A 12747-nucleotide genomic window follows, 5' to 3' on the forward strand; every position below is an offset into this window, starting at 1 on the left:
TTCCTGTGGTCATGGTGTCTGCTCACAGCAATGAAACCCTAAGACAATCCCTGAGACTCACTGGCCAGTCGGCCTAACCTAATTGGTTAGTTCAAAACCAACGAAAGACTCTCTCAAAAATACAAGGTGGTAAGTCCAACATGGCAGCGCACACCTTTAATCCCCCGCACTAGAGAAGCAGTGGCAGTCAGATCTCTGTGAGTTTGAGGCCAGCCTGGTCTATATATTGAGTTCCAGGATATCAGGATAGCTCTTTTTTTTTTTTTTTTTCCCAGTTTTGATTTTTTTTCAATACAGGGTTTTCCTGTGTAGTTCTGGTTATCTTGGAATTCACTCTGTAGACCATGCTGGCCTTGAACTCAGAAAGCTGCCTACCTCTGTCTCCCTAGTGCTAGGACCAAGGGTGTGTGACACTACCTCCAGGCAAGACCCTATCTCAAACAAACAAACTTCAAACTAAAATAACAGCAATAAAAAACCAAGGTGATACACATCTTTAAGCTCTCAAGAGTCAGAGTCAGGCAGATCTCTCTGAGTTTAAGACTAGCTTAATTTACATAGTGAGTTCTAGGCCAACCTGGACACAGTAAGGCCCTGTCTCAAAACAAAAACAAGATGGATAGCCTAGAGTCATCTGAGAAGAGAAGCCTGAACTAAGGAACTGCCCAGATCAGATTGGCCTGTGGCCATGTCTGGGGGAGGGGACTGTCTTGACTGATGATTGATATGGAAGGGACCAGCCCACTGTGGGGGACACCTTTCCTTAGGCAGATGATCTTGGGTTGTATAAAAAAGCTAGCTAAGTATGAGCCAATGAGTGAGCCAGCAAGCAGCATTTGTCCAAGGTTTCTTTTAGACAAACTGCCTTTTGTTGCTGCCTAACTTCTTCCAAGGGTGGACTGTGACTTGGAGGTGTAACCAAATACACACTTTGCTTGCCTAAGTTACTTTAGGACAGAATGTTCTACCATAGCATAGGAGGGCATTACCTGAGGAATGACACTGGCCTCCACACACACATGTACATACATGTGCACTCACAAGTCTACGCAGAACTAAAGTGCCACGCGGCCTTACCCATGGTATCTACCTTTCTGTCTGGACATGGATATCAACATGGCGGGAAAGCTGGCCCCAGACATGGAGTCCTGTCATCCCAGGCTGGGGGACTGTGTACGGAAAGTAGGACATTAGCTTCTTCACTCTACTGCCTACCTAACATTCTGGCTGTGCTGGCGGACCGTGGCTGCATCTTCTAGAATGGGCCAATGGAATGCCGACATGTAGGCAAGTACCTGATTCTTCTTTTTGTTTGTTTGTTTGTTTGTTTGTTTGTTTAAGAGACAGGGTTTCTCTGTGTAGCCCTGGCTTTCTAGGAACTCACTCTATAGACCAGGCTGGCCTCGAACTCAGAAATCTGCCTGCCTCTGCCTCCCAAGTGCTGGGATTAAAGGCGTGCGCCACCACTGCCCAGCGAGTACCTGATTCTTGACAGAAAGGCTGGAGACCTCAACTCAGAATCGGTGTCCTACCTGCCACTGGGGAACGGTGGGAAGGCGACAGATTTAAGCTTCTTATCCTCAGCTGCGGACAGGCAGTTTTTGATGGTCTCTTCCAGCTGTTCTTCACATTTGTCCGAGCCCCACTGGGGGATGTGACAGTGGATGACAAACTTGGCTGCGAGTCCACTGGATTGGCTGACGGCAGCTGGGACACAGGAGAGAGATGCAGTAGGTTATTTTCCAAGTCCCACCTTAAGCCGGGTGATTAGGCCAGGCCTCCCAGGTGACCCTGAGAGATCCTGGAGGACTAGGAGGTGACACAGCCCTGCCACTGTGCGGCCGGTTTGGCAGAAAGCAGAGCTTTAGCCTTGAAGTGACAGCTTATTATTTTTGGTAACCTGCCAACAGGCCCTAGGTCAGGGATATATGCAAAGAGGATCCCAGTGATGGGAACACATCGAAATCACATCTGGCAACTCTGGAAGATTAAGTAATGCCATCTCCAAACAACAGAATCCCTGAATTCTTAACTGTTCCCTGACATGGCCAAGGGCACACAGTGACTGCAATTAAAGATAACAGGGATGGACTGTCAGGGTTGCCACACTGCTTAAGTTTCATTGGTGGCATGCCAGAATGGTAGGATTAAAGGGGTGTGCCACAGTGCCTGGCCGGTAGCTTTCTCCCCCCACCCCATCTCTCTCTGTCTTTGTTTTTTTGAGACAGGGTTTCTCTGTGTAGCCCTGGCTATCCTGGAACTCACTCTGTAGACCAGGCTGGCTTCAAACCTGGAGATCCACCTGCCTCTGCCTCCCAAGTGCTAGAACTAAAGGTGTGTACCTCCACCGCTTGGCAAGATTAAATTAAAAAAATATTTTTATGGGTATGAGGATTTTGCCTGCATGCATGTCTGTTTACTGTATGTATGCAATGTCCAAGAAGACCAGAAGAGGGCAGGGCCCCTGGAACTGTAATTAAATAGGTCTGTGAGCCACCACGTGGATGCTAGTACTTGAACCCAGGTCCTCTGGAAGAGCAGCCGGTGGTCTTAATTGATGAGTTCTTTCACTAGGCCCTATCTTCTGTGTTCTCTCTCTCTCTCTCTCTCTCTCTCTCTCTCTCTCTCTCTCTCTCTCTCTCTCTCTCTTTCTGAACTGTTTGTTCACCTAAACTGGCAGGGTCTCTCAACACACATGCGTTGCCCACACAGCCAGAGTGACAGTGTCAAATCTTGTAAGAACATGGCTATGGAGGAGTCTGAGGGAAGTCCCTGTGGCCATCAATCATCAGAGGTAGCTTTTCTGTCCCCACGCTTGGTTGTGTCCTTCCCGCCCTAGCTCCCTTGGCCATCTTTTCTGAGCCTTTGCCATGGAACTGGGTGGCCTGGTTAAGAGATGCACTGTGTGACCCTGGGATTCTCACTTGGCCGTTCACCTCCTCATTCAGGGCCACGCCCACATCCACAGCACAGCACACATGGCAGAGGCTCAGCACGGACTGCTCCAGATTGGAGAATACACATGGTGGCACCTGGGCTCCCAGGCACCTCTGGCAAGGATAGTGGTATAAGGGCCATTTGCCAGTTCCAAGAGGTTAATATTTTTTCACAAGTTTTAGGCATACATCTGGGATGGGGTGGGGTGGAGGAATGGCTAGAAGTTACAAGCAATGGCTGATTTCCCAGAGGACTCAGGTTCGATTCTCAGCAGCCACCTGAAGACTCAGCACTGTCTGCACCTCCAGTTCCAGGGGATCTGACCCTCCACTCTGGCTTGGCGGGCACCAGACATGTTAGAAGACCCTGATATTGAGGTAGTCATCCATCTTGTCTGGATAGCTTCCAGAGCTTTGTGCAAAACAGAGCAAGGTTCCCCTTCTCCACTGACCTTATCTGGAGACTGAGTGTCTCAAACACAGGTGCCTGATCTTATCTGGAGAATGACTTGCACAGAGCTTCCTGCAAACGCTGCCCCATTCAGCACATACATCTGGGCTCAGCCTTTCTAGAGCATGCTAATGAGGTACTGTGTTATAACCAATCAGGCCTTACCACCCACCTATATGGTAATTTGGAACCATGTTATGACCAGTCAATCCTTTCTGCCCATAACCTCCTAAACACTTATACACCCTACCCTTGGAGCCATAAGGAGAACCGTCTCACTGAAGGGTCTCTGGAAGTCCTTCCGTAATGCTTGCAGCAGTCTGAACACCCACCTCCCCCATCACTTCTGTTTCCTCTGCCCTCATGGCCTGGAGGCCAATGACCCCCAGGAGAAGGGAGACCCACAGATATGCAGGTGATACACTTACATACATGTAGGCAAAATACTCATACATATAAAATAAAAAACAAAAGGCATATATCTCATAACTGCCCTCAGCCTGCAGGAGACAGAAGCTCTTAAAGGAATAAATTGCATGTCCTTCTCTGCCTCCCAAGGTCAGGTCCCATGAGCCTTTCCGTGTGGGTCGCCAGTCTTCAGAAGCGCTGGCTTGCAACTCTCGTTCGCTAGCGTGACATTTTTCCTCATCCCACCTGTGGTGGTTTGCACGAGAACAGCCTGCTACAGGCTGTACGTTCAAATGCTTGGCCTCCAGCTGGTGGAACTGTTTGGGAAGGCTTAGGATGCAAGACCTTGTTGGAAGATGGTGTGTCAATGGGGACAGGCTTTGAGGTTTCAGAAGCCTCAAATGCTCTTCCACGCCATTCCTAGGTGAGCATTCTCTCTGCCTCCTGCGTGTGGATCAAGATGTAAGCTCTCAGCTCCTGCTCTGGCGCCATGCCTGCTTGCCTGCTGCCATGATGGTCAGACTTGCCTTGGAAACTGTAGGCCCCCAATAGGCTCCTTCTTCTGTAAGTTGCTCAATTAACTTGCTGCCCTTCTTGTGAGGCGAGGAGGTCGGTTACCCTCATTTTGAAAATTTAATTTTTCTCTTTCTGAGGGAATATTATATTTGTATGTGTGTGCGCACACACACGCATGTGTACACACGTGCACTAATGCATGCAGGCCACAGTGCACACACATCAGAGGAAAACACAGGGGAGTCACTTCTTCCACTAAGAGGGTCCCAGGGGCTGACCTCAGGTTTTTAAGCCCATGGCGATAAGAACATTCACTGGCTGAGCTCTCTTGCTGGCTCAAGCTGCCAGGTTATTACAGATGGTCGGTCACCTCTCCTCTCTGACAGCTTTAAGTATTCTTCCCGACTTCAGAACTCCTGACCAATCTCTGTGGTGGGCCAGGTTCGGGATTTACTTTCATTTGTTTTGCCCAACCTGAACTTGCATTTGATTCTGGAAAGTTCCCTGATAAGAACCCTTTAGCAGGGGCTGGAGAGATGGCTCAGCGGTTAAGAACACTGACTGCTCTTCCAGTCCTTAGTTCAATTCCCAGCAACCACATGGTGGCTCACAACCATCTGTAATGGGATCTGATGCTCTTGTCTGGCATGCAGGTGTACATGCAGATAGAGCACTCATACATAAAAAGAAGAAATAGTAGTAGTAATTAATAATAATAATAATAATAATAATAATAATAATAATAATAATAATAACTCTTTAGTTACAACTTCACCATTCACTCAAAACTTCCGAATTCTGCTTAGAAACACCTTAGAGCTTCTTGTCCTGTGTTCAGTTGCTTTTCTCCCCACATTTCCAGGGAGCCTCCTCTGACCCTGCTCTGACCTTGAGACCACAGAGGTCTGCAGAGGGCATTAGATCCCTTGGAACTGGAGTTACAGACTGAGCTGACTGGAGGTTGCTGGGAATTGAACCCTGGTCCTCTGGAGCCATCTCTCCAGTCCTGGCTATGGGAGTTTTACTCTGGCTTTATCCCCTAATGATGGGAATCGAACCTGGGGCCTCACGGATGCTAGGTGAGTGCAGTAGTACCACTGGACAGCCACCTCATTCCTCGTGGGGATTGTCACTGCTTTGAGCAGCGGTCAAGCTTGGCAGCAAGTACCTTAATCCACTGAGCCATCACCTGAAGCCACAGAACATCCAGCCTTGGACTGAACCTTGTGAAATGGAACCCAAGATGAATCTTCCCACTATGAAATTGATTTTCTCAAGCATTTGTCACAGTGATGGGATGCTAACACAAATATTATTTGATCACAAAAAAAAAGAGGAGAGGGGATGAGATATTCTACAATGTACATGAAATTAAAAAATACTATGTCAGTTCCAAGATGCCGGACACAGAGAACCAGTCACTATATGACTGCATTTACATGACATGTCCACGTAAATCCATAGGGACAGGAAGTAGGTTAGTGGTTTCCAGGACCTGGACTGTTTGGTCAGAGGTGGTAAGAAACTTCTGAAAGGAGATAGTGTATCAGGTTGTGCAACACTGTAGAAGTATTTGATACCGCTGAATTACATACTTTAAGAGGTGTATGGGATAAATTTTATGTCCTGTGTATCTTGCCACACACATGCAAAACTAACCCAAATAACCTCAGAGACCATTTAGTGATCACCTCTGCTGCTCATGACCGTAAGGGGTCCAAGAGTCTCCAGAGCATAGGAGACTTTTTACACCTGCTATTCAAATCCACAGCAGTTCTAACGCAGGACCCACCCCAACCCTGTGCATGTGTGTGCATGTGTGTGTATGTGTATGCATGTGTGTGTGTGTTTAGAGGCCAGAGAGAAGACTTAGTGTCACTTTCAGAAACACTGTCCACCTCCTCTGAGATGGACTATTGCTGGCCCAGAATTCTCCAAATAGATTAGACTAGATTGCCAATGAGTCTAACCGGGAATCCTCCTGCCTCCACCACCTCATCATTGGAGTCACAAGCCTATGACTTTGAATGTGCCTGGCTTTTTTTTTTTTTTTTTTTGACGTGGGTTCTAGAGATGGCTCATTCTGTTGTATACAGTGACCATGTGTGGATGTGGGAGGCTGGAGGTCGCAAGGACGGGTTGAGCCAGGCTGAGACGCAGCCCCGTCCCACACTCACCTTCGGCGACTTCCAAAGGGCCTTGGGACTTGCGAAGTTCCTTCACGGTTTCCAAGAACTCTTTACCCCCAGCCTTTTCCAAGGCTTTACCTGCAAAGGAGAACAGTGGGGGGCCGTCCTGAACTCCCATCAGTAGAATCTCGTTGTTGGGCTTGTTAGGTTAGGAGAAGCGTAGATATTCAGGTGACATGTCTCGTTTGTAATGCTGGTTTGCCAGTGGTCGCTGGCACTGGTGGCACGGCACAGAGGTCTGTGCAGGATGACGAGCTTTGTTAAGGATCCCCATCCCCCACCCCCGCTCCCACGTCTCTCTCTCCCTCTCTTGTGTTGCCGAGTATGGAACCCCAGACGTCCCTCTTGATGAGCATATAATCTTCCACAGATCCACGTCCCAGCAGGGCGGGAACACCCCAACTGGAAAGACCCAAATGAAAACCTTTCCAAATACCAAGACAACACGGCCCGTGCAAGATTCCCCATCCGGTCTCGTGTGACAGGTGGGTGGGTCACTGTGCCATGTGTGAGACACAGGAGGGGACCCCCATCTCTCTTGGGAGTGTGGGGGAAGGCGGCATGTGTGTTGCTAAAGCACTGTTCAAATCTGTGAAGTCACCACCAGTGTTAATAATATGTTTTTCTAAAAGGCATTTTACAAATTCACCCATTCTTCATGTGTATGGGTGTTTTGCCTGCGTGTACGTCTGTACGCCCTGTGCGTGCATGGTGCCCATAGAAAGCTTCTCCCGAGTGGTGTTTTCTGCTCTACTTTTCATAATGCAGGCAGAGGGGAGGACATGAAAACACAGCAGCAAAGACAAAGCGGCAGCAATGGCGGCAGCTGCAGAGCCGTTGGTGGGCTGAGCTGCAAAGGCTCTGACTGACAGCTAAGCTGTTTGAAGGCCAGTCATTTCCACCTGGGACCTCAGGCAGAGGGACAACTGAGTCAGAGAGAGCTGTCTGGACACTGGGCTACACCATGCCACCTCTCCAAACCCCAGGCCTTACCTATCTCTTCCTTGAGGTCAATTTCGGCTGTGGTTGGGTGGACGATGCCCTCCACCCTCATGGAGCCAATATGGCTGATGTCACTCTGGGTCAGGGACAGCTGTGGTAGGAAGAAAAGATGGTGACAACAGGAAGGAGATCAGCTTTCCTACTGAAAATCGTTTCGTGTAACCCTCAGTGTAGCTTTTCTCAACCATCCAGGTTGAGGGTCAGCACAGGGGTTCATGATCTTTTTTATTTCTTTTAAGATTTGTTTTATTTATATGAATATACTGTAGCTATCTTCAGAGGGCATCAGGTCCCATTACAGATGGTTGTGAGCCACGATGGACCTCTGCAAGAGCAGCCGGTGCTCTTAACCGCTGAGCCATCTTCGTCAGCCCAGCAGAGAGGGGTTCAAATTCCCAATTATTTCTTTTGTTTTGAGATAGGGCCTCAGGTAGCTTAGGCTGGTCTTAAATTCACTTGGGAAGCCAGTGTTTGCCTTCAGCTCCTTCTGCCTCTGCCTCCCAAGGCTGGGATCACAGGCCTGGGCATCCATGCTTTTGAGACCAGCAGCCTTCACTGCCCGGAACAAACATGGGCTCTCCTGTCCTCTTTCTCTCTGTCATATGTCTTTTGTTCCTCACCCTGGTGGCCTGGGTCACCTCTGGCACACCTCAGTAGCTGTGTGGAAAGCAGCCCAGGACTTGCTATCTCCTCACACCTTAAGGAGTATAGGAGGAGGTCCATGGTCTTGGTGGGGAGGACTGGACTCTGGGTTCACACCCTGCCCTTATCTGTGACAACTGCCTTCCCCCCACCCCTCTTCTGTGCTATGGATCCATTCAAGGAATGAATGTGTGTGTGCCAGGGAAACACTCTATCCTTGAGCTACATTCTCAGTCAGAGAACCACATTCCTAGGGCTGCCTTATGTGGTTTTGGCAGAGTAAAAGAAAAAGCGTTTCTCAGTGTCTTCTCCGGGGAGCGGAAGCTTTCTGATTCTCTATATAAGTTTGGAAGAATGTTCACGGCCCTGGAGGAGACATACATGCCACCTCTTTGGGTCTCAGTTATTATTATTTAATATCAGAAATGAATAAGGAAACTGCCACTCTCTGCTCCCTGGAAACCTTGTGGTCCTCAGCTGTCTGGATGGGAATGCATCTCACTCGATGCAGGCTGAAACCAGGCAGCACACAGAGATCCGCCTCACTGGCTACTTCCCCATGTGTCTTATTTCAGCCCTGAGTTGGCTCTGTAGATAATATGTCTGTTCAGTGAATTTGACACGCACAGAAATGAATTATTTGCATGTCTGGCAGGATGCTGAGAAATTGCTGGAATATACTCTGTTAGGTTTTTATCTTTTTTTTTTTTCCCCTGCAGCTAAGGAAGGCAGGCAGACTGAATTATTGACAAATAATTCATTCCTAGCACCCATCACATTCAAGAAACATATATTGCTGTCCTCTCCCTCTGTTAAACGACATTTAATCATGGAAGCTAGCCTCTTCAAGTCTGGCTGGGAGTAAGCAGTAGATTTTTCTCGGTGGGTGAAGACATAGTTAGGGCTTGGGGATTTCCCAGGAGAACGAGGAATGCCATCTTATTGTCCAGATTCTCTGGGAAGACTTTAGGCTGACCTTAGGTTGACCAGCACCCAATAGTCTTGCTCTGGAAATATATACAATGCCTGGACAGAGGAGGCTTCGCAGCTTGTGAGCAGTGTCGTATACAGAGGAGCTTACTGCAGCCCAGCCTGTCTTATTACCTTCTGCCCCAGAACGAGGCTCTTCGAAGACAGGATGGTGAAGCCGTCCCCTGGCCCGTCTTCCGAGGTGGAATTTGATGTTCCTTCTTTATCACTGTCCTTTGCTTTGGACTGTGGGTGAAACCAGAGGGAAACATGAGACCTGGTCCAGAGAGCACCCGCCCTCCCGTGATTGCCGGACAGTCCTTCCGTGTTCATCACCGACGTGGGTATGAAGGGAAGTGGTCAGGAGTCCACTGGATGATCTGTTCTGCAGTGAATGTGGATGCCACGTGTACTCTGCTACTGAGCTGAATTCCTGGTCTCTCTCTGCTGCCCTCTCCCTCTCTCCCTCTCTTTCTTCTTCCATCTTTTCACTGGCACACGAAGTAAAAGGTTTCAGTTTGACATTCATACACACTTATCATTATGCCTTGCTTACCCCTTTCACCACCGGAGGGTGTCTATGGGTTGAACTCGGGGCGTCACCTAATCACTTGCTTCTGAGCCACACCCCAGGCCGAGGAAACAGTAAACAGGAAAGAAACGGCTAACACAATATGGGTATCGATACAGCTCGGTTGGTAGAGTGCCTGCCTCACACACAGGAAGGCCTGGGTTCAATCAATAAATGAGGTGTAATAACATACAACTATAAACCAAGAACTCAGGAGGTGGAACTGCAGGCTCAGAAGTCCAAGGTCATCCTTGCCTACATAGACAAGTGAGGCCAACCTGGGCTACAAGAGATACTGTCTCAAACAATGAAACCAAACCAAACCACACCCCCAGGATCATAACAGTGATTACAGGAGCCCACAGGCCCCTGTAGTTGTGTTCATCCAAACCTGGATACAGATACATTATTCTTGGCTGTTATATTAGTCTTTCATGTCTGAGGTTTATAAGAAGCGCCTAAGCCAATGGTTCTCAACCTGTGGGTCTCGACCTCTTTGGGATCAAATGACCCCTTCGCACAGGAGTTGCATGTCAGATCTCCTGCATATCAGATATTTACATCACAGTTCATAACAGTAGTAAAATTACAGCTATGAAGTAGCAACAAAAATGTTCCGGCTAAGGGGTCACCACAACACGAGAGTCTGCATTAAAGGGTCGCAGCCTTAGGATGTTTGAGAGCCACTGAATTCTAAGCCAAGCGGCTGGGTCAAGAAACTACAATAATGCTGGGCCTCCCTCCTCCCCAGGCTTGTCCTGGGACCCGGAGGCAGTGGCGTGAACTCTTGTGTGGTATTTTGTTATCATGGAGATCTGCAGAGTGTCAATCTAAGCTCCCTGTTGTTTAACCAAACCTCCTGTGATGGAAACGTTTGGTATTTCTGTTGCCCAGAGCTACTGAGCATGTGAAAGACTGCTTTGGGTATCCGAGGAGCCAAGCTTTCCTTTGGAGCTATTATTGTTATTGTTGTGGTTGTCATTTACGAAACGCTCTGGAGAAAGCCTAGCATCTCTCCCCCCCCCATCCTCCGCATGCTGGGCGATGCTCCACCACTAAGCATAGCTCCAGTTTAATTTTTTTTTCCAAGACAGGGTTTCTCTGTGTAGTCCTGGCTGTCTTGGAACTCACTCTGTAGATCAGGCTGGCCTCGAACTCAGAGATCCGCCTGCTTCTGCTTCCCAAGTACAGGGAGTGAAGTAAAGCCGTGTGCCACCATGCCTGGCTCCAAACTCCTGCCACCTTGACTCCCTGCTCCATGATGGGTTATACCCTTGAACTATGAGTCAAAATAAACTCCTTCTCCCTGAAATATTTTATTACATCATCGGGGATAGGGAAACTAAGGCGGGGACACTAACCTTGCATGTGAAGGATGTGTCCCCATGATATCGTCACTGCTCAAAAGTCCCACCTTCCAATCCCATCCCTTGGGGTTTAGGTTTCCAGAGAGAAGCAGCATGCCTACTATGGGAATACCTGGCTCCTGATAGGCTCCACCACTCACCTTCTTGGACGTCCGTGGCTTGGCGGCCTTCGATTTCTTACCCCCCTTCTTGCCTGATGCGGCCTTTCTTCCTCTTTTCTCTGGGGGCGGGGAGAGGATCGTTTCTGACTTGCCTTTGGTCCCTCGCTTTTTGGCCAGCAGTTCAGGGTGAATTCTCGGCAGGACACCCCCACTGGCGATAGTCACTCCTTTCAGCAGCTGAGAGAGAAATGTAAAAAGCTGGTCAGGCCTGCACCAGCTATCCCGGGTCTCAACACTGGCCAAATAAGGCTTGAGTCTGGCTTCTGCTCAGCTAACAAAAACTGATTATCATAGAACTACCGGCTCGCTCATCCTACGCTTGCAAAGTGTTTCTCAGCAAGCATCAGGTTGTCTGTGGTCTTGCATAGAAAGCAAAACAATATAGAATCAAAGGGTCAGAGAAGTCAAACTGGCATTATGTCCAGGGCTCTGGAATTTCAGATGACACACTCTCAAATCTGTGTCCCATTAGCAACATACACTTGGCCAGGAACCTCCCAATGGATACATTTTGACCAATTAGCCCACAATAGTATATTCTGCATATTCTAAACAAGACGGTAGTCTGAACCCACAGCTCATCCAGGAACCGCTAGCCATCCATCTGTTACCAGAGCGGGACAGACACACCTTGAGAGTCTAGAAACATCTACAGCAAATAGACAGTCATTATAGCATTTTCTTTTGCATGTCTTTGTATTTTTCTAGCAATCAATTTTTAATCACTTTTTTTTGGGGGGGGTTGTGAAATCTATTACTCTATAATGGCCTGGAAACTTTGAAGATTCTTTAGTTTGCGAAGACTGAGATTGGAACATAAATACAGATAGGAATTCTCACACTATTTACCCCCCAGCTTGCCTACTGATGTCCAGGAAGACATTCACTTGACTGTGGAGTCCATCAGTTCTAATGCATAGATAAGGAGTCTCCTGCTCATACCTCATTAAAACACCCACAGGGTTTGAGTTAAGAAATTGCCAGGAATAATTATATGCACGTGATGACTTGTTTTTAATAAGGAGGCAAAGTCTTGAAGCCATGGCAGAGTCTGTTCTAGAGGGGATTTGGTCTTGACTCTGAATGCAAAGCTATCAAGATCTGTTCTTCTTTGCCTGGGCTTCATGAGCCCGCAAGGGTGCGTGCGTGCGTGCGTGCGTGCGTCGGAGTGTGCGCAGACCGGACTGAGAACTATCACTGGTTATGACTGATGGCTGGCTGGGTCCACCCAGGAGCATCGCTGGCAACGCACTTCCCCCCCACCTGAACCTAGGGTGCAGGCCTACCTGGTTGAGCTCCTCATCGTTGGCAACAGCCAGCAGGATGTGTCTGGGGGCTATCCGAGCCTTCTTGTTATCCCTCGCAGCGTTCCCAGCCAACTCTAGGATTTCCGCTAAATTTAAGGGGAGGTTAATAGACAATCGAGTTATATTATTACTGGTGTGGGTGTGTGAGTGTGTGCATTTATCCACGTGGAGATCAGAAAACAAGTGTGTGGAGCTGGCTCTCTCCTCCCACCTTTATGTGAGTTCTGG

The 12747-nt window shown here is 48.4% G+C and overlaps 1 protein-coding gene across 1 annotated transcript in view; it reads right to left on the reverse strand.

The window, feature by feature from the left end:
* The window catches only part of Macroh2a2 (macroH2A.2 histone), a 46085-nt gene that overhangs the window by 2729 nt on the left and 30609 nt on the right, over positions 1 to 12747 (reverse strand). The window contains exons 3-8 of the mRNA XM_034524182.2: positions 12499 to 12605; positions 11192 to 11389; positions 9249 to 9359; positions 7494 to 7593; positions 6489 to 6578; positions 1533 to 1707 (exon numbers count right to left, since the gene is read on the reverse strand). Coding sequence (XP_034380073.1) covers positions 1533 to 1707; positions 6489 to 6578; positions 7494 to 7593; positions 9249 to 9359; positions 11192 to 11389; positions 12499 to 12605 — 781 coding nt within the window. The remainder of the gene's footprint in view (positions 1 to 1532; positions 1708 to 6488; positions 6579 to 7493; positions 7594 to 9248; positions 9360 to 11191; positions 11390 to 12498; positions 12606 to 12747) is intronic.

The sequence above is a fragment of the Arvicanthis niloticus genome, chromosome 20, assembly GCF_011762505.2.
Source record: "Arvicanthis niloticus isolate mArvNil1 chromosome 20, mArvNil1.pat.X, whole genome shotgun sequence".
Classification (NCBI taxonomy): domain Eukaryota; kingdom Metazoa; phylum Chordata; class Mammalia; order Rodentia; family Muridae; genus Arvicanthis; species Arvicanthis niloticus.